Raw genomic sequence first — 22,942 nt, forward strand, 5'->3', positions numbered from 1 at the left:
CGTTTTAGGAAACCCATTGGAGGAATATGTAGAGTGGCAACTGGGCATGGCCAGTGGGACTGGAAGAAGGCTATTGGAGCAACATGAAAAAGGTTAATTGGCGAAGGCCATGTCTAGTGAGTGGGAAAGTAAGGTAGCATTTTAAAAGCTAGACCCTGGTTAGTGTGCCCGAAATACATGTATGTTTGGCTGTGGCCATGTAGTGGGTCTGAAAGAAAGGTATTGGGGCAACATGTACATTGGAAATGGCACCTAGTGGGCAACATGTCAAGGAATCTAGTAGTGGGGCTACTTGCCATGCCCAAATGCCATGGCTAGTGGGCCTGTTTAGGAAACCTATTGCAGCAATATGTAGAGGCTATGGGCACTGGGCATGGCTAAAGTGCATGGCTAGTGGGAACGGAAGAAAGCTTTTGGGGCAACATGTAAAGGGGCTGTGGCCGAAGACTGGGGTTAATGGTCATGGGCGGATAGCTCAGCGGCAATGTACTCGCCTTGGAAGCAAGTCGACGTGAAGCAACATAGGTTCGATTCCCCGGGTCGCGCTTAGAAACCTCTGGGTATTAAGCGCCGTTATAAATAACCTATCCTATCATGGCTAGGGAACGGAGAAAAAAAGTTAGTGTTTTACAAGATAGACTGGCCATGGTAAACCTGATGGTATGATGAAACCCTTGAACTTCACTGGAAAAACATGTTAAAGTGTAGTTAAATTGAACAGATTTAACACAACAAAACCCTTGAAATTCAGTGGATGTGGAAGTCCTGGCCAGATTAACTTGCTGTGTTCCTGTTGATGTTCCCCATAATGATGTTGTGTATGTCATTGCAAATCCCTTCTCTTTTAATATGTATGTGCTCATGGGCTATGCAACAGGAATGGGCCAAGTTAACCTCGTCAGGACTTCCCACATCCACTGAATTCCAAGTGTTTTGCTCTGTTAAATCTGCTCAACTTGACCACATTTTAACTTGTTTTTTTCACTGAAAATGTGTATATTACTATGCATTCAATAAATCGATGACCTGTTTGTAATCTGTAGCAGCATGACAGTAAAAGCATAATCTATCTGTATTTAATTGTAGAAATTGTTGCTAGAAAAGTACAAAAACCAGGTGGTAGTCGGTGAACTCCCAATGGCAAAAACCCCAGGTCCGGACAGACTTCCTGGGGAAAATCTATAAGGCATACATTCATATGCTGGCTCCTAGATTGCTTGATGTATACACAGAAGAGCATGAGCGCGGGGTGCCAACCGATATCTTAGAGAATCAATTATAGTACTGATTCCTAAGCCAGGGAAAGGCCATTGTCCATGGTGAACCAGGATTGTAAAATCCTGACTGTGGTACTGGCTAATAGACTCAAAAGGGTTATAGGGGGGTTGATGCATGTAGACCAGACATGGTATGTTCCCAGGCCCAACACCACGTGGAACCTGAGGAGGCTACACCATGTCATAGATGGCAGAAATCGGAGGCACGAGCACCCTTCGGAGGGATTATAATTAGTGCAGGGTAAGAGTTCCACACTTCGAAAGCTATTTTCTGGCAGGGCAGCTGCAGTTTGTGGTGGCCTGGCTGGGAGATGAGCCCTCCCAGGACACGGTGCAGCTACAACCGATACTGACAAGATATTGTAACGCTCACCTGGTATCCACGGGGATGTCACTCAGCCTGTTCTGGCCTCTTACTTCCTCGAACCCTCCCCTGGAGGCTATTCCACTGGAGACTGGGCCTGAAACACAGGATTGGTAGAGTTGAACTCCCTATTGTCTGTGTGCTTGAACCCCCTTCTTCCCCGGGGTCCAACCCTTCCCTTTGATCCACAGCTCACCTTGTTTTCTTGGATTGTGTGCTCTCCGTCCTGCCTTCAGCGCAGAGGCGTGTTGATTGATGCAGGCTCGTTGCTGCCTAGTTACTTCACTGGCAAGAGTCCGACAGGTAAGTATGAGTCTTTTGAACAGTTCTCGAACTTCGTTCCTTTGCTTCCTTAGATGATGGCCGGCGTCCAAGGGATGGCGACGTGCTGCTGAGATGAGTAGCGCTGAAGGTGAGTGAGAGCACGATGCGCGATGCGACCCTTTCTTATTTGTATTGAACCGAGTTATTTTTCGGTGTCTTTTAGGTGCCGCAACGTTTTCAGCTTAGATGCCGGTTATGAAGAAGACATGCGGTGAGTAATCGCGGTTTGCGGTGCCTCTAGATGTTTCCACGCTAACCTGGAGTGTCTTTTCCCTCTTGCAGATGGGTGAGAAGTTCCGGAGACAGACTTCCTCCAGAGCGGCTGGTATTCAGGTAAGCGTTTGAAGCTCGTATAGTCTTTAAAAATGAGCGAAGATTTGCTGAATACGTACTAATGCCTTTTTGTTCTTTTCCCTTCTCCTTAGGAAGCGGCATGCCGGGATGGGAATGACACCGCCGAAGATGCCCGCCGAACATAAGGAGCGATGAATGATGGGCAGAAGCGCCGCAAGGTAAGGCTGTTACTAATGGTGTTCTTGCAGGAGCTGAGCGCAGAAGACAGATGCAGGCCTACTGGAGACCGATCCGAACACAGCGAGTGTCACGCTGCAGGTGCCGAAAACGCAAAGCATGTTTCTCAGCCTGGGTGTGGCTTAAATGGTCTCTGGGTATCCTAGGTGTCTCTGCGCTGAACCACACCCAAAAGACTAGACCGCACATGTAGTTCTGGGAACCGAAATATGTGGGGGCATCCGTCTTGTCCCCATAAATTCACTACAAGTCCAATTCCCAATGTAATCCTATGGGAGTGAGTGAGCCTGGTGCCACAAGCGCCAATTCTGACTCCCAAGTGGGTCTTGGGAGGGATGGAGAGGCCCTTGAGGGCCATGTAGGTGATCGTGGCCTGGCTCCAGCCTGACATCTTGGAGGGCTGGGGACATGAGGGGCGGGAATCATGACAGATATTTCTTGAAAGAAATTCTATGGGTGGAGAACACACAACTGACTAGACCATCTGGGCTCCCGAAACTGGTCTGTGATATATGGCGCAGAACATGGAGGTTCCTAGGAGCTCCGGAACTCTGCTTGGGACACCCCTCCACCCCCTAACGTGTGTCATCGGAGGATGACGGGGAGTGTTGGGACAGTACAGGCGACACTGGGAGGACAAAGGGGTGGCAACGGTGGGGGGCCTCCTACGGGATAACATTGACTTTCACACCCTGGTTAGTGAGCAGGGCATTCATAGTGGCCAATTCCCGCTTTAGCTGGGAATGACCCAAAAGATCAAGAGGAAATGGGGGAATCCACAAACACAGATAGTGACGAATTTCATATTAGACACCATGTATTCTCCCCATCGGCACAGCCGCTCCCTCCTTTCCTGTCACTCTCTGGCCGGCCTCTCTTGGCCCTCTTCCTTCTCCCACCTGTGAGGCTATAAACCTTGGGGCCATCTTCGACTCCACACTCCCCTTCTCTCCTCAAATCTCCGACATCTCTGTCACACTACCAAGGGAAGTCAGGAAGGGAAGAATATGAGGTATTCTTCCCTTCCTCTCCTTTCCCCCAAAAGCTCAGTCTCCAGAGCTCTGGTTCTCTTTAGGCTGGACTACTGCAACAGCCTCTTTCTAAATCTGCCTGCTTCCACACTGCGCCCTCTGCAACTAATCCAGAATAGGACTGCAAGAATTGTCCTTGGCTTCAAGCACAGGGATTGTATCTCTCCAGGACTGAAATCTCTACACTGGCTCCCAGTGGCTGTGAGGATTAAGTTTAAAACCCTCTGCATTGTCCACAAGCCCTTCTGGGGCCTCAATACCTTCAACTCTCTTCCTAAATATCTTCCTTCTGAGAGCTCTTCGCTCATCCGCCTCCAACTCACTCTGGGTCAGTCGCTTCTCCAAGCAATGAGTTGGTGGTAGCTCTCTCTCCTCGGATGGGGCCTCCCTCTGGAACTGCCTCCCTGAAACTTGAGGAGAACCATGTCCTGTTCCAGAAGCTCCTCAAATCCTTACTCTTTGCTTCTTTATCTCCTCCTCTCCCCTGCTGAACTCCTGGCTGAAACTGTACTGGTCACCCTCCGATCTCGGGCCCAGGTCCCCTGCCCCACCAGTTACACACCTGCACTGCTGCCCTGGCAACCCCCGGACTTGGGGACTGTTTTCTGTATCCCTACAGTACCCCACCAGCACTTGACACCTGATGTCTGCACTTACCCTTGCACTTGCCATCAGCTGGCCCTACTTCTCGTATGGTTTTTATTACCCCATATACTGCACTGTCCCCACCCCCTCCGCACTTTTCCTCTTCCCCCTTTCCTCTTCCCCTGCACTTGCACGATCTGGATGACACCTGGCCTAGTAAGATCGCTGTCTTTGTTTCCCTCTGTTCCCCCTCCCTTGCCTCGTCGCGCCTTGAAACACTTGTGTATAGGCGCGTTTTTAAATGCCATATCATATTTCATACAAAGTACAATGGGTAGAAAAGTGACATTCTATATTGCATGCGGAAAGTGGCCACCCTAAGAATCTTAACTGAGCATTCCATATGGTGAATTTTTAAGCATTGAAAGAGATTGCACAGAGGCACTGTCTGAGAAACTCGCAAGACGCAGCACAAAGGTTCAAGGAGAGAAAAATATCCCATTCATGTATCAACCGGGCGTATCAAAAGATTAAAAAAGGCGGAAAGGGAAGAATTATTGTGAGTCAAGAAGAAAAATAGGGAAAATGATCAATCGGAACCACGAGATTTATAACAACATATAGTAACCAAGATGGCCTCGTTATCAAAATTTTAGATAACCATTGGAAGATTTTTACTAAAGAGAAGGATGTCTGTGCCTACATAGGGGAAAGAGCTACAATCGCATACAGGAAAGCCCTGTCCAATTTTGTTATGAAAAACGACCAACCCCAACTGACTTTATCAAACAGTTGTTTCAGGGAATGTAAAGCATGCAAATATGGGATTAACAAAATTGACTATATACCCCCACGAACAAAGCAAAGGGTACTCTTAAAAAATGTACTATGCCACAGCACACAGGTTGCATATATAATTGTGTGGATGTGTTACATGGGAAGCATCGGGATCCTGCAACATTTACGTACTTTAAAGAACAAAGATTATGCATATCCCCTGGCAAAACATTTTGAAGAAAAACATGAGGGCAACCTAGAGGCATTCCAATACGTTATTAAAGAGCATTATAGAGAAGTTAAACTACGCCAGAAAGGAGTCTCAGTACATCTGGACACAAAGGCCAGGTGTCCTAATCTGGACGAGGAACTCTGTTTTATAGGTGCAGATTGACCAGTGGAGTAGAACACCTAGACATTTAAGAGATTTACACACTTCCGGAGAATATATTCGAATACGTTTTTTTAATATATTTTAACACTTGGTTTTGATACTGTTATTTTAAGTCACTTTTTTTTAAAGGTTGTGAGGATGGAAAATGAATTTTGGCCACAGCAAGTAACTTTTTTATATGGATAGTTTTAACATATGAGTAACCAAAATAATTTAATATCCCGTTGATGAATTTTAAAGGCACACTGCACATCATGTGGAAATGAAAAGGAGCCATGCACATTGTAAGGCCACATACATGGCCCAAAAAGCATAATAAACCCAGAACGCCCCTGTAAGCACTTGATTGACATATCGAGCACCTTACCAGCATGTAGCACTTCATTGCAAGAAGAGCAGGGTGTACTTTATTGAAGCATTGTAGAAGACAAAGTGCAATACAAAACGAGCACTATGCACTTTAAGTGGAAATTGGTAAGAGAAGAAGCAAAAAATAACTTTAGAAAGCACATGCCATGTCCCCAAATCCAAATGAGATGAAAGCACTAGGCACTTTTACAGAGGTACTGTAGAGGGGAAAATGGAATACAAATTCTGCACTATGCATGTTGGCAAACGTGGATGTGATAAATAAGCCTGCATACTATATGATCAAATGGAAGCGGAGCCTAGGTTATTTAAACCTGTAAAATTCCCTTGAGCATTTGATATTCCACTGCTAAATAACAAGCATGTTGCACTTTAACCCATTAAGTGCGTAGGACGAGCTATCTTGTCCTCGGCACTACTCACCTGTGGGGGGCAGATGGCCCCCTGCTCCTGCGCTACTCCGGCCCCCAGGCTGTGAAGGGTAAGGCCTCCCCCTTCCATGCCTGGGCGTCGGGGTGCAGCCGTGATGACGGCGCACGCTACATTCGCCGACGTCAATGGGGGGGAAAAGCAATTTACATGCTGAGGCCGAAAGGCTTCAGCATGTAAATTGTAAATTTCGCAGACACGTGTGGGTTTTTTTTTTTTTTCCCTTTCCTTTAGTCTGAGAATCTTCCCCTTTCCATCGAGCCCTCCATTATGGAGATTGCTCATAAAGGATCATTCAATCCCCGACCAGCAATGACCAGTAGAACACCAGGACAATGATTTTGGGGGTGCCACCCATGCCAAACAGCGCCCACCCAAAGAAATGGCTCAAAGTGTTGCCTTCTTTGGGGGCAGATGGTTGCTGGTTTTCACCCCATTTTCCCCAAGGAAGGCAAAACATAGGGCAATTTTGCCAGAGGCACACTTGAGGGCATCAGGGGGCTGGCCATAGGAATCCCCCACCTCCTGTTAATTGTGGGTAATACATTCTAGTGCAATTTGCGCAAGTACAACCTCTTTGGATTCCCACGGGTGTCTTTCTTTTAAAAAATGCAGGGGTTCCCTGGTTTCCTTGGTGGCTGTGACAGCCCAGGCCCAAATGTGTGGGTTGTCCACAAAGCCAAATCCAGTCTTTCAGTGGTTTAACCTTTTCCCTTTGCGTCGAGGTTAGTGCACCCACACATTTGAGGTACCATGTTTATCTGGACACATGTGGGAAGGTAGGACATTTGTTTTCTCTTGGTTTTGATAAAGTTTTCAAACATTTCTTACTGCACCTGTTACACCCTTTCATTTCCGAAATGTGACATTTAATCAATGCTTCAGGCACGCTACGCTTTTGTATCCTGCGCAAGTCACCTATCCTTCGGAAGGGCTGCCTCTGCTCTTTCAAAAAATGTATGCTTGCCATTCTTCACCAATGGCTTCTGAGAAAAGCAATGCACTGCTACATTCCTCTTCTGGTTAGGAAATCACACATTTTTCATAATGTTTCATAATGTTTCACAAAGCAAGCAATACCACGAGTCAAAAAAACGCAGCCACGTTACACAGGATTTTTATGCTGACTGCATAAACGGGCCCCCTCTGATGCCCCCAGGATTTTAGTTACATAGTTGTTGCGTGACTTGTGCAAATGACCCCTTCCTGAACTTTGAATTATGTCTACTTTTCAGTGATGTATGCCTTTTTGTGTTCCCATAGCTTTCCTACCCTCCTCTTACATTCTGTCGAAGCGTGTCCTAATCACAAAAAAGGGACAAATCGCCTGCCTCTCACCAAACTGATGGTAACCATATAAAAAAGTTTTTGTTTCCACTTTTCTTGAAAGCTCGGAGAGTGCTGAATTCAGAACTGCACACCATTTGTTCTTCGCTCTTACAAGAACAAAACCACTGGCTTCTTTATCGTCATTTTATTGGCATTTTCTGGAAAAACACAATGTGGTATTTTTTTTTTTTTTGTTACTCTCACCCCCCCCCCCCTACTACAGCAAAATTACTAATCCTTTGTGGCGTTATGGCCACCTAAATGTGGGATGAAAAGAGTGCACATTGGGCCGGGATATCACTTGTAACAAAAGTTAAAAGGGATTGAATGCGACCTACTGAAATGTCCAAAAGGCTCAGCAATCTGATCGAAACCCCTCAGCAGTTAAGGTGTTAATCATGTAACAAATGCACTATGCACTTTCATAAAGTACTGTAAAGGCAATAGTGTAAGATAAAACCATTACCATGCAATGTAGGTGGTAAGTCATAAGGTAATAAACAACGGATATGGGTTGTTCGACCCAAAAAAACGTGACCCAATTCTTTTTGACCCACTGCAGAGGGAGAACCCCCTCCTGCCCTCCCAAATCCCCTCAACCTATTCCCTTACCCCACCCCGCAACAATGTTTTAATTAAAGTGTACCATTTGACCTACCGAATTAGGTCAAAGATGCAGCCAAATGGGAGTAGTTCAAATTGGCATTAGGTCTAATTGCACAATACCATAAACAGTATGGCAAAATGCATTATGAGTAAAGAATACATGCCACTAAAATAAGATCTGCACCCAAATGTGCATATTCGATGAAAACATTAGGAATCCCAACCGACACTGCAAAAATAAAGCTGCAATATATAACTAGCACCATGCATTTTGATCATGAACTGCAGGAGGCAAAGCCAATATGATATGCACTGCAAGGGAAAAAGACATTGTACATATTACAACCATAACAGAAAATAGGACACTGTTAGTTTATGAATGAGTAAGTGGTAATCTCTAGCACAATTGTGCATTTAGAGGAATGCTTTTATGTACTAAACTTGAAGCCTAAATGAACAAGAAAACACACTTGCATGTAGATGGACGTGTCCACTACAAAACGGCAACCAGGTTTTACTAGGTGGCATAGAGTTTTGACTGAAGGTAGACACTAAGGTGGCACTTGATGTACAGACATGCATGTATTGTGCAAACGCAAGGCTCTGCACTTCTGAAAAGCATATTCAGAGACGTGCACTGCATTTAAAATAACCTGTCAGAGCAAATCCCCATTAAGGTTGGCACAGGAGATTTTATTTTTGCGGTAGCGGCCGGGATAATCACAATTTACGGCACTATTGCTGGCTGGAGTGTGACTCCCCATCTTCAACTCTGACTTTATTGGTCATGTTTGGTGCCTCGAGAAGGAGTACAAACCCTCCACCCCAACACACCAGCGCAACAAGAAAAGTAGTCCCATATGAGGAGAGTAGTTTAAAGAGGCAAGGGAAGCCAAGAGCAGAGTAAAAGGGTCATAAAGGTGAGTGGTAAGAAAATAAGGCACAAGAATAATAAGATACCTGTGTAAATTATGGGTGTAGTATAGACAGAAGTGAAGCAACAAGGAGGTGGTAGAAAATACTAGGATGAGTAGAGGAAGAAAGGGGGGTTGGGAGTTCTACATGAAAGTTCAAAAGAAGCACTATTCAATTATGCTTTGTATAATGAGTCTGACACACTAGGTTTGATGGAGAAAGTCGAATCCTGCGTGAGTTGAGCAAAGGGTAGTGAGGTGAGTAGGGAAGAGATGGAGCAGAGAGTACCAATACGAGTATGAGAAAGATGCAGTTGGAACTAGGGGTGGAGGGGTAGTGCAAAAAATATGCGAGGGAGGCCAAGAAAGGGAACAAATGGTAACGGCGTGAGCTTAGAATATTAGCCTTCTATAGTACTAGAATGTGTGGGGAAAAGGGTTGATGATTGGCAGAGAAATGGGGAAATGGAAAATACAAAAGGGAAGAGCCTCACTACTGGCCCCGTCAGGTATACTTGTTAATCCCCCCCCTTCTCACTTCTTCAATGTTATGAGAGATGAAGAGGCTGGTACGTGGGATGCTAATCTGTTAGCCCTAGAGCTGTGAGAGATGAGAAATAATGCTTCTCTTATAATGCTACCCCTCTTTTAAATTCAGGCACTACACATTAACATACTTGCTCAGAGAGTTGAATGATTTAAACTCGGAACTAATAGACCCCGTTCAAGCAGGTCTGAAAGGGTGGGCAAGACTTGATGATACAATTTAGGTTTGCTACCAGATGGACTGTCCAAGCACAGAAAACATCTGTATTGCTGGCCAGGCTATAGTTTTGGTCAACTGGACCCACTGCAGCAAGCTACACCCAGCCCTCAATCGGCGTATGAGTCAATGGACACTTGGCCAAACCCTTCTGGCTACAGAGGGGCCCTATGTACGGATGTCCCCTCTACCAAACCTCTGCCCATTTTGGCCTCAGTGGCATACTATGTACAGCGAAATTCAGTCTGAGTTTGGTTTGCGGAGACCAATAGAGGCTCAGTTTGTTTATTGAGAATACATGGATTGTTGGCCCCTCTAGCTCCTATATAAATTAGTACCATGAGATGGATATCCACCTTTTAAGGTCAAGAACCAAAAGTCAGATCTTCAAACTTACCCTAGCCAAATATTTAGGCTCCTGGGGTTTCCAGACGTGGCTTGATCTTGCCAGGCGGCACAGCTAAAACCCTTTCAGTAGTGACCCCAAACCGCCCCCAAAAAAATCACTGGCTGCAAATGGTGCTAGCCAATCCCAATACAACTTTTGTTGTGTATTTTATAGCAGTTGGAATATGCGGAGACACCCTCTCTGTACAAAGGCCATTTCACTAGGCTGGGCTTGGAGATCAGCCAGTTGGGGATTCAGAAGACTGTTCTACATTTCCTTCTGCACTCGCACTGATTCATGGGAACACCTAATTCACCCTTGTTCAGAGTACCAGATTCTTTGTGCCCTGTAATGGAGGGAAGAGGGGCATGTGAATTATTTAATAGACCATTTATATTGTTTTGTGAATGTAAGCTTTTGGACTTTAAGACTTTGGGGTATTGCACAGTGCCAATTGAGGGATTGGATAGTGTTCGCAAAGAACTTTATGGCTTCTGACAAAGAGTTTGGACCTTTTTTTTAAGGGACCCTCTCCTACCACTATGTTCACTCTACTTTACGCCAGCACACAATAGAGCGCAGCTATGCCCCTTGATCAATTTTGGCCTATCTGCACACATGCAATCAATACTTCATGAACACCTCAACATCCTGTTAGAACGCAGCTATACCCCACAAAAACTTTGGCCTACCTGCACACAAACTTCCTACGCAGGCCTAATGCTGCAAGCATGCGGTCTCAGACCAAATACCCGACTGCACACATCGACTGATTTCTCACTACCACCTCACCTATTGTTATGATGCAGCTACCATCAGGCAAATCACACTAGCTGCACGCATATTGAGTACACCCTAAATTACACTACCTCTCGACTGACCTGGACTACAGTCCCCAAGGGCGTTCAACCCAAAAGCGCTTTGAGATCATACCAATGATATATAGAGCGTTATATAAATGCCAAATAACAATAAAAGTTTGCCCAGGCACAACCAGAGATATAGTAGCAAGGTCCATTTCTGGCTTAAGCACAATGTTCTTAGTAGGCTCCAAGGGGAATACTTGTGTTCAGTGACTGAGCATACATCTGGCGTAGAGTGCTTACTTCATTTGTTAATGAGCAGAGTATAGAAACATATGAGAACGTCAAATGACAAAATAATTGCTGTCCGGATCTGAGATTCGCTGGTGGTGCTGTGGTAACGGACATACTTGCCTTTATATGTGATGGAAATGCCCCAAGGTCCACAGTTTCTGAATAGCAGTGATGGGCTTTTGAGGGCATTGCAGGCGTTTTGTACTTCATCCAAACCTGGATGCATTGTGCTTGGTTTGAGGCATTCAGATCGCAACAGTCATTGGCAAGGCTCACACCTTTTGATGCATCCACTGCTACTGGTTTTAAAATAATTGATTTCGCCCTCTGTAAGAACCTGCGTGTACCGTCGACCTTATTAAGACGTAAACCGCTGGGAAACTATGGTGCTCACAACTTGTTCACGGCCGACATAGTAGATTTATGCACAAGAGATCTCCTTATGCGGTGTGACATTTATTTTAGCACCTAACTGCTATTGTTAGTATTGCCTTGACACTCTGGGTTTACTGAGAATTTGGTCGACCATAGTGTGAACGTTACATCGCATTGCATGTTGTGGAGCCATCCTTGCATTGAATACATGCCAAGTGTTATAGCGATCTTGCATGACCAATGAGATTTTAAGCCGTTTGTTTTTAATAAACCATACCTGCCAACAGTGTAGGGTGCAATGTTTGTAATTGAATTTCTGTACTGTTTTGCCATTCTCAATTTTATGTGGGCAGTGGTCTAGGGAAGAGTGTTGGTCGATTATATTTGTCAGCACAATACTATTCGAAGGAAACATTAGGCAATAATGCTGTTGCCAGTGTGCTTTGTTAATGGTCTGCTGTCCCTGGTTAATGGCCTGTGTGAAACAAGGGCATTACTGACGGATGGCGTGCTGATACCAGGATACTAAAGCCCACCACGATGGGCATTGTCGCCATTAGCATCGCTAGTGGTTGCCAAAAAAAAACAAAGGATGAGGGCAAAGCAGTGGCAGGCCTGTTTACTGCACTTGGACCTCAGCGGTGGGGTAGAATTGCATGCAAGGAAGAAAAGGGGCGATTAGACATGTGTTGCCCTCCCTCAGAACATCCTTGACGAGGCAGTGTGTGGAGTTGCAGGCGACTTGGGAAGAGTGGTAGGCAGAACGGTATGCAAGTTGCAGCAGGTAAGGTGCATGCTCGAACTGGCCTGTAGGGCAATGGGGCAATACCCGAACCAAATAGCCCAGTTTGATAAGTTACTTCACCATGTGGCTAGTAGTTTTGACCAGTGTTGTTGAATAAATATTCTTTAAAATGCACAATTTGCATCACATTTGATAAAAACATCTCCCTTGGGTACTACTCGAAGTCTGTCACAAAAAGAATACATTGCCATTTGCAACTGTGGGACAATTTTATGTCCCAGTCTGACCCTGGTAAGGCGTTTGGCTCGCCACCAATCTGCTCTGAATGCTGTTGGTACATTGGATAATTCTTGTGTTCAGTGCCAGGTGATTAGTGGATATGTGCCTCCAAGGTGCTAATACACATTTAATAAGTGGGAATCCAGCTGCCTTCTAATATTGACTTTAAAACATTTCAATTGTAAAAGTAGAGCAGAGAGTGGTCAGGAGGACAGATTGGGATACCTCCTCCCTCCCCGTTTTCATCCTGCTCAAGTCTCTTATGAGATGGTCCGTTTTTGGAACTGCTCCTACTTAACATAGCAGGCTTTGGCGAGGGAGGGGGTGAAATGTATATTGCAACAAACTCGGCCACATCCAGTCTGCGAGGAGGCGTTGGAAGTGTGTGGGATTAAGGGCAAGCAGTGTTGCCAGCCAATTTGTTCTCCAGAGCACTGGATTGTGTATCTCCATAGCAACACTACGACTAGCCAACTACATTGGAGCTGATGACGGCCTCCTCCTGGCCATTCTGCAAATATCACCAACAGCTCAATTCGTTGTGAAGGCATGCATACTTCAAATCCTAAAGGCGGGTAATGCGGTTTAAAGGGGAACCGCATTGTATCCTTTGTTTTTCAAAACAAACTAGTCCTCCTTGTGCTTTCAGGAAACGGTACATTTAAAAAACATCGTGGCCCCCCGAAAAAGGTTTCAAATGGACCTGGCGAGAAACCCATTTTCCAAATGCACCTGGTTTTGTGTACATTATCCTGAACACGGCCCATCGGAATAGTGACCCATTTAAACACCCTAGAGTAAACGCATGGCTATGTCTCGCATATTCAACCTCAATAAACAATGCTTTTGCTCGCAGTGTTTTTTTTCTCTCTGCATGTATGTGTATCAATATTTGCATATATATGAATGGTATCTATAAAGCACTAATCTAGCCGTGAAGTAACATTGCTGTACAATATGTTGGAGGATAAACCAAGGAGATATTGAGGAAAGACTGGGAATAAGCCAAAGGTACTCAGACTTTGCACTGTCTGGATTCAATTCACACATCTTCTTAAATATTCCAGCATCTTACAGAACAATCAAACATTTTGTAATACACGCTTCTTGTGAACGGAAGATGGCACAGGGGCAACGCGCTGGTCTTGGCAGCAAGAACATACAGTGCAACAGAGGTTCGAATCCTGGATCAGCGCTTACAAATCGAACTCGGGTATGGTATTGGGCGCGTTTATAAAAAAAAAAAAAAAATTAAATCTTGAAGTACTGGAGCTCCGTCTCCCTTGTTAACTGCGAGTCTCACGATTCAGACCAGTTCCACTTCCTTTATGTCAATATCACCCGTTTACTGTGAGTCTTGCAACTTCGAGCAGTCTCACTAATTTCTTTGTATCACACGAAGTGTGAGGCACACGCCTGAACGAAAAGTCTTACTCATTTGTGTGGCTTATTTGTGAGTTTTGCATCTTGGAGCGTAGTTTGTTTCATTGCATTCAAATATCACCCCTTACACCTAGATTATCCTAAGTGCTGTTTTAAGTCTCCTAGCTAAGAGCAGAGTCTCGCTTGCTGTTTGTTTCTCGCATCTGAACGCTGTGTCACGAATTTCATGTGAATCTCATTTGCAGGAGTGCTATTTAACTAAGGGGGAGATGGAAAAAATAGAACAAAGGGTGGGACACGAAATGAAAGTAATATCAGTGCTGAGAACAATGTCGGTTTATGTTTTATTGTGTAAATGCAGCGCTTTTTAGATATGAGCAATTAAGTTATCCTCCGGCGTGCAAATTATAATCCATGCCAGTCAACCCTTGCATTAGAAGGTTCCAATGAGCACAAGCCAGTTAAGAAAACCACACTTGACATGGGGGTTCGTCATCTGAACAAATAAGGCATCCATGGTGGCACCAGTTTTAGTGACTGCAAACTCTGCCATGTGCCTGTCTTGAGTGAGAAATGAGAGTAATGAATTTTGAAGTGGGAGCAGTTACAGTTCTCCATTAATTTAAATTGAAGACCTTTGTTGGGAGAAAAATGCAAACATTGTGGCAGGCAAGGGAACTGAAGCACAGGCGGATAGTGATTTGCCTACGAACAATTCACTTTGGTTAAGTGGAAAGCCAAGTTTAAAATACAGAATCCATATTTTTATTCCAAAAGCATACGATTTGCTCAAGAGGAAAAACAGTCCTTGGTCTCACAATGACAGTACAGACAGGGACATCAAATGATCTTCCGTTTTGATGAGTGTTTTTGAACAACATTGGAAAACGGACTGTAGCATGTTGGTGACCATTAGCACTCTTTTAATAAGACCCAGTTAGCAAATCCACCAAAAAAGAAATGCATACTTTTAACAGAGCAGTAATCCAGTGGTTAAATCTGGCGACTCCAAAGCACTATTTCATGAGTTCATGCATCAACACATGTATAGCAATCCATTCGCTAAATGGCTGTCTGTTTATAATAGGTATTCTAACTCAAAGTTGGTTTTACCACTAGACCATATCGCTACCCCCAGTCTTTTGACTGCTATATTGCACCGCAGTGCTTTACTCAGTCAAACGGTATTGGTAAAATGGGGAAGCCTGGCTTAGAATCTTGTGGTTCTGATGCCGGCAACTTCAGTAGGCTGGATGTATCCCATTTCCTCGCCACTCAAATCTTTTTTTAAATTATGTAGTACATTATACAGGAGTTTAGTTTATTTCTATGCACTCCCACGTTTGGTAGATGTAAAAACTGCAGTACAGTGAGCTAAAGCGATGTTCCCAAGATCACATCAGTTTGGTCAAGTGGGCGAGGGAGAGGAGCAGAGTCGGGATTAGAATACATATATTGTAATTCCAAAATGTGACATTTAAGCTAAATCACATCTCGCCACTCTTTGACAATCTCTTTTTAGTTCATCTAAGAATGTCATGGTACCGTTTAGTTTGTTTTTAAGCAAGGCCTAATTTGGCAGATGATGAAATCAAAGGATGGGGAGAGGGTGGGTTTACCAAAGATCACACAATTATGCTCAAGTGGGGAATCCAGCATTTGAACTCCATCCTCTATCTCAGTTAGAAGTGTATACATTAATCTTATTCAGCCCCTCCCTTTCCCATCCTCTCTTCCTTATTTCTTCCCCAGCCTCTCTTCCTTTTTTTCTTTTTCTTTTTTTTCTTTTTCTCCTCCCCTTTGTCTGTGGTGGTTTTGGTATTGTTTGGGACTGTGGACATGTACCTTTCATCTTGGAGTGCTGCTATGTCTGTATTGGGGTGGATTGAGAGTGTGGGACCAAGCTATGTGGGAGTGGGGGCTGAGGGGAGTATGGGAATTTGTCTGTGATTGGTTGGGTATATCGAGTGGGGAAATATGCATCTGGAGCTATTAATGAGAGGATAGAGAAGGGATCTATGTCCAAAACACAACACCATATCTATACTAGTATTGAGTGCCCAAATTTAATCTCTGGGTATAATATGGTGTGCATCTTAATGCATTCAGTGCCAATCAATATTTTCATTGAGCCCTACCTCGTGGCCCTTTGTTAGGAATGAGGCGCAGTTCCATTCTGGATAACTTAATTTTTATCCTTGCACGGGATGATTTTCAGTGATATGATCCATTTCAGTTTTTTTCGCTCAGTGATTCTTGTCTTGGCTTTGCGCTCAGTTTTAACTATATAGATTTTCTCTTCACACTCAAGCCATTTCTTTTTTAATTTTTTATTATTGCTCTGAGCAAACTGTGCATGGCCGCCACCTTAGTCTCCCTCAGCAACATATGCTAAAGCTTCTTAACTTTGAACATTTTCAACAACCAGCCCCAAGATTCCCGGAGTGAAAAGGTTAGCCATAGCGTTCCAGCACTAGGCTCCCACAAGACCAGAAATTAAACGCCATTCGGCCAGTTGGAGGTAATCTAAGTTTTAAAACTTGCCTCCCACTAGAGCGCAGAATATGTTGGATACCCAGCCCAACTCAATGTCAGCCATTATACGCAATGTAAACAAAAAATGAGGAGGATATGTATGATCAAATAAGACTAAAGACATGCGCCTAAGCACACTCCATTTTACTAAAAAATGTCAATCGCATTCCAAAGGGCAGAGGCCTCTTTCACTGGGGAAAGCACTTGCATCAAGGCAATCATTGACTCTCTCGTCTTCATGATTTTTTGTAAAGGTGCCAGGAAAGAAACACCTTTTGTACAAGACAAAGGTGGGACTGACTTGATCAGTCCTAGGCTACGTTCGGAGTTAACTAACTCGGTGGTAGGGCAGCCAGCTCCAAGAGGAGCTGTTATGGCCACTGATCTGTTCCAGCCAGGCATATTGGAGAGGATTGTCAATTCCATTGTCTTTTTATTCAGTTTAAATGTCATCTGCAGCAGTTGGAATAGCGGAAACCCCAATCCATTCAATCCTTGCCTCAAGGAAATTGAGGCTTCACATTATCTGATGGCATAAGAATATTGGCACAAATTAAATCTTTGCCACTGGCGCTTCCTCACATGCAGTTGTTACCCTCTGGCATACTTATACTTCTATTGGAAGAGCAACAAAAAGCAATGGGGCGTCTGAGATGAGCACTAGTTAAAATGTCCAGTGAAAGGAACAAGCACATGAAGTCCATTTGACCACATCTACTTACCCCATTTAGCCCATCTGTGTTTGAGTCTACCAGGTATGTGGAGTCTGCAGACCCCAGAACTGAAACCGGACCTAGACACCAATCATGGCTCTAAATCCAGTCATTGCAACTTACTTTTGAGGTGCCCGAAAGTCACATTTCAGGAAAGATTTGAGATTTGTCGCAAAGAAGTAGATGTCTGCTGGACAAGAGACATGTCCCTGCACCAATCTTTCGGACATTCCAATTTAGCTTTTAAGCTTGGGCTTTATAATTGGATAGGAGCGTGGAAATGTCAGTAATGGCCCAAATAAAGAATACAAGAAATATCATAATTGTCACCAAAACAGCAGGGCACAAGTCATTGGAGGTTCTCTGAAATAAAAACCTTTACATGGTGGAAACGCAACACCGGCCATCTTGAAGACTTGAAGGCTCCCGAGAATCCACATTTGTGACTGGAGCCTGTTGGGGAGTTTTCCTAAAGTGCACTTGTGGTAGGACTGTAGAAGACTCGCTCTTAGATGTACAAGGCTCCAACTCTCAGGTTTGGCCTTAACTACCCAAAAGGTTTGCTAACTATAGTTGAGCGGTCCGGCTTAGACTTGGATGGAAGAGGGCTGTAGTTGAGTTCAAATACCTTTTGAGTACACTTATAGTCAAGAAAACACTTGGACACACTGTAGTTGTATACAAATAGGGTTATTTGGGACCAGACTGATATGCAAATGTATGTCTCCAGTGTGAACGGTGAGCAGTGAACTGAAACAGTTGAAGACCCTCCCTAGTGGGCATCTTCCCAGAGAACAGATTATTTGGCTGTGTTCGTTCTTGGGAGAGGAGCTCCCAGACCCATAGGGTTTCAGCCTGTTACCCAAGGTAATCCAGATGTGGACCCATTACTCATTGTGCTTGGAGAGGCACAGCATCACCACACTGAGGCCCGACTGGGCCTAAACACGTTTGGGGTTGCTGTTGGTACTCTTATTCAGAGAATTGCCTAGCATTTTGGTGCTGGATTGCCGAAGTGGGTGAGACCATACTGATATCCAAATGGGTATTTCGCCAGTTTGAAAGGTATACAGTGAGCTAAAACGTGTTTGTAGACCCTCGCGAGTGGGCACCTTCGCCAGAGAACAGGTTATTTTCCCGTGTGTGTTCTCGATAGAGGGGCTCCCAGACCTATTTTTAAAAATTATTTATTATATACACTAAAGCAATTCTAAACTCAAAATGCAATTCAGGTAAGTAAGGAAAACTCCACACATATATACAGTACGACATTTGCTGTAGCAATGCGTTCAATAGTTGACCTTTAGATGACGGGTAATTTATCAAGAGTAGCTTTAGGTTAGCAAATCATTAATCAATCAACATTTATTAAATGGCAATACTGGCAAGTCAGATAAAACCATGCTCTTCGCCTAACTGGCCTTCATCAGACACACAAAAACAAGGGGGTTCTGGGAGTTTCTCTACTACCGGCCTATATCCTGGGTTAGAGTCTCAACCAGAGTCTTTAGCACATCCTTTCACAGAAGAGAAGTGTCCACTACATATCAGTCTTTGTCCTGCCCAAGGGCAGTCCAGCACAGAAATGCCTGGCAATTCTCTTCTGAACAAGAGTACCAACAGCAACCCCAGACACGTGTTTCGGCTTATTGGGCCTCGTCAGTGAGGTGGAGCTGTGCCTCTCTAAGAACAGAAACACAGCACACCTGCACACTCAAATATGATCTAAAACTGCAAATGTCTATTTAATCTGTGCATAAAAAATGTATGTGAATAAATGAAAATCATGCATATAAATACTCAACCTCTACCCTCTCCCTGTAACTCAGTGCCCATGAAGTAACAGTGCCACAATGCCCAAGGGCTGTTTGTGCACTATATAAATGTAAAAAATAAAATAATTAACTTTGGGTAGGCCTAAACTTTAGAAGTCCAACCCTATCTGGGGAATGAGTCTCAAAAGTGAGATGGAGGCACTGGGCGACCAGTGACCCATGGGCGGCAGAACAAAGGAGTGCAAATGCTGTCAAATTCACAGGTGATGCTTTTCATAGCAAGTAAGGAATGAAAGTGGATTCAACCGGTTCAGGGTGCTAGGTGGGCCACCTGAAAGATTTCTGCCCCTAGGACGGATGTCCTAAGGCACGGGAGAACATAGTTGGGCTTTTCATACCAACGTGACTCAAAGCTCAGGAGGAGTTAACAGCAACGCAAAAACTACCTAGATAAGTGACGGTACCTTTTTTTTGATGAAGAACAGCAATGTTACCTGCAGGTCCCCAAGGTAAGACATCAGCTCTGGTTCGGATCTCTGGCCTTGGTGTCTGGAGGAAGAACTTTTGGCAGGAGCAGACGATCTTTGTGGCACTTGGTTGTCGAGGCTCCACACAGGCTTTTTAGCAGAGACGGTTGTTACCCGGCAGACTTTCTTCCTTCTCTCGGTCCATGACTGAGCTGAGAGGACTTCTATGATTGGGATGCAGTCTCTGTAGTTCTAGACCGATGCCCACAAGTTTGCAGCCAGAACAGCGCTTGACGAGCTATACCCCAGCAGTGCCAGCGGTATCGGGGTGGTATTTTGCAGGCCTTGAAGGTCGCATTTTGTCGTTTGCTCAAACTATAGCTGGTTTTGAGACTGGTTATGCCCACCAGTCCAAGGGAGGAAGTCGCCTGGTCTGGATCTTCCCTGTTGCACAGAAGAAAGGGCTTGGGGCTACATCGGTGACTCAGCTTTGGCAGTCGCTGGAGGTGGCTACAGGCATCCTTCTTTCTTCTTTGGAATGGATCTTCCAGTGGTCGACTCTGGCTTCAGCATCAAGATCTTTGCCTTTTATGCAGGAACCCAGCCAATCAGCATCCCCCTGTCCTTGGATTCGGAGGAATAGCTAGCTATAAAAGAAAGCTTTACCTCAGGAGATAATCCTGGACTGTCCCATTTCCACACGGAAGGTAGATAAAAAGAAAAGTTCTCCTTTTATGTTTATTGGATTTTGTACGATTGTGAACATTTTGACTTTGTCCGTCAGAAAAGACTGGCGGCTGTAGTATATTCATAAAAAGGTTAAACTTCGTCACAAACTCCATTGCTACCCTTCATGCTTACCTGTGAAAATCGTTCATGTGTGTTTAACATGTCCCCTTTTCCCTCTCCCGTTGTCCTTTTCTATTTATTTGCAGACAAACTGCTGGGTTTCCGCGAAGGGGTCCCAATATGCCACTGTCCAGACAAGCCTGGCTGCTGTTTGACCTTTAAGGGGGAGGCACACACTTGCACGACCTTTTCTCCATTCACTTGATCAATAATCTTCCTTTACTATACTCTGTAGCCATGGGATGCTCCTGGAGCTACTTGCTGCTCATCTTCCATCAGAGCACTATTGAATGAATCCTATTAACCGCTCGAGTCACTTGGGATCAGTTTTCTTATTGTGTTTGCCTAATTAATGTGATAATTCAAGGATCTGAGCTACCTTTCAATAAAAGATTAACAAAATACTTTTTAAATGTTGAGTTGGGGCCATTGGTGTTTTTCTACTGTTCATAAGTACTTGGAGCCTCATTGAGCTTGTTTGCTTTTTGAACAGATAGGCAGGCCTTTTCCAGGTGTGAAAGCAAATTCCTCTGTTTTGCGCAAGTATTTGTATTGCCAAAACTCTGTCCAGAAGGACAGTACACCATACAAAAAAGTTGCAGGCAAATCTGTGTAGTGAGTTATGATTGCATTCAATATTTGTAGCGCTTAAGAAATGTGAACTTAATGCCAATGTTGACGTTTATTGTCCTGTGAAGCGAAGGCTGTAACTGTGACCTAAGTCTACAGTAGAAATTACATTACTAGTGCAATATCAATCAATGCAACATTATGGAAATGTTTTCTTTTTCTTACAGATGCTGTTGACGGATTTATGAATGGGGATTTTTATCAGGTGATTAATCCAGAATCTGTCCAATTATCAAAATGTCAATATATGTTGCTGTCCTTTTTGTACATGCATATCATATAACAATTTTTTTAAAGTGAAACAAAACTGTTTGCACATAACCCTGGGCCAGGACGATAGCTCTGGGGCAACGCACTAAAGGAAGACCATGCGGAGCACCCAGGTTCAAATCCCAGTCCCGCTCTTAAGTCTGGGATAAATCGTGATATAAGAACCCAATTTATTATTTAAAGATTATGCAATGTTTTAAACTGTCTCACTCGGACTTAAATGTTTTCTTTTTTAATTAAATTGAGATTACAGAAAGGAAGACTACAGGGGAAAAAAGTGAACAGAAAGGCATGAAGAGACAAATGGAAGTTTTTTTCTTCACTGTGGGCGTGATACTTGAGTGTCATGAAGACCAATTGCCTGGATTTCCTTCTGTCTTTTTCCTGATTTCTTGTACTGCTCTTTGTTGCCCTTTTAGATTGTATAATGGTTGTTGGTTAAGCAAATTATTAGCTTTTGTTATGGTAGTTTGTTACGCAAAATGAGAATCTGTTCTAAGTTTATCCACCAGGAGCACCACTTTATCCACTTTCAGCCACACCATTCGATTCCTCGTAAAAAGGTCCCCCAAACCCCATTCCCTCATTAAGGCCACTTTGGAGGCCTCAAAATAGTTCCCCCTTAATTTCTGTAACGGACAAAGACACTTTCAAAAATATATGCAATAGGCAATTGGCCAGAGCGACAAAAGTTAAAGGCCAATTTGCTGCAGGCTGTCGTCACAATACATAGATTTTCTATCTGCTGATTCAGTCATGTTTGAGGGTTTCTGACTGCAGCCTGTAAGGTGCACAAACCACTACAGACTTGCAGTGACTTACCGACAGCTTACTTTGCAACATTATGGCACATATCATTGTTTAATTTGTTTCCAGTAATGTCTTACTTCATTAATGTATCTTACTTTTGTCTACAAACTTTCATGCAATGTCTTCCTGCTTCAATCTCCCTTCCCTCCCCAATTTGTTCTCTCCCAGCATTTGTGAGTTGAGGTATTTTTTGCAGCCAACACATTTGCAATCACACCATCCGACTATTACTAAACCGGGGTCAGCGAAGGAGTCACCAGGCCAATGGGCCTCCCCCCTCACCCCCAAGCAGTGACATCAGCGATTGGACAGAGAAGATTTACTCTTGGGCGCCAGGGGGTGGGGGTGGTGGGCAGGCATACCCTCATGTCTGGGGAACTAAACCCTGCAACACTGCTGGTAAAGGAGCGCAAGGTCCCAACTGAAGCGTGGAGTAACAGACCCTCAGGCTAAGCTCTACTGGAAAAGGTACTTGGACAGTGAGCTTGGCAGATTAGCAGCTACATTTCCTGTGTCCCAGATCCACTAGATCCCAGACTCCCTTGACCTCTGAGGGGGCGGGGGTAGAGCGGGAGTGGGCAGAGCAACCCCCCCACCACCAATGTCGGTGTACACTTATCTGGGCACACCTAGGCCCCTTGGGTTACTTTTGTACACTTGAGCAGGCACTCCTGGAACATCAAAAGCCATGTTTGGCCCTCACTAGGACTAAAGGTGGAGGCGGCTGTCCAAATAAAACTATGGAGGCGTTCACGCGCCAAACTTGTAAACCCTGGCCTGAACCAGCAGTGGAAACAAGCAGACCGTTGGGACTGCGTGAACAGGACTCTCCAGACTTTTGCTGAATCCTGAAAAGTATGCAATCTGGATTTGCCTCAATAAATAATAAGCTAGACAATTTAACATCTAACATTGGCACCCTGAATGCTGAAA

The 22,942-nt window shown here is 44.4% G+C and overlaps 1 protein-coding gene across 3 annotated transcripts in view; it reads left to right on the plus strand.

Annotated features, from left to right (window-relative positions):
• CLTA (clathrin light chain A) overlaps positions 1 to 22,942 on the plus strand; it is a 297,566-nt gene that overhangs the window by 80,701 nt on the left and 193,923 nt on the right. For all 3 annotated transcript variants that reach the window (XM_069630466.1, XM_069630465.1, XM_069630464.1), the window contains exon 2: positions 21,097 to 21,134. In XM_069630466.1, the coding sequence (XP_069486567.1) occupies positions 21,097 to 21,134 (38 nt within the window). The remainder of the gene's footprint in view (positions 1 to 21,096; positions 21,135 to 22,942) is intronic.

The sequence above is a fragment of the Ambystoma mexicanum genome, chromosome 6q (assembly GCF_040938575.1).
Source record: "Ambystoma mexicanum isolate Mex_15411 chromosome 6q, UKY_AmexF1_1, whole genome shotgun sequence".
NCBI classification, from domain to species: Eukaryota; Metazoa; Chordata; class Amphibia; order Caudata; family Ambystomatidae; genus Ambystoma; species Ambystoma mexicanum.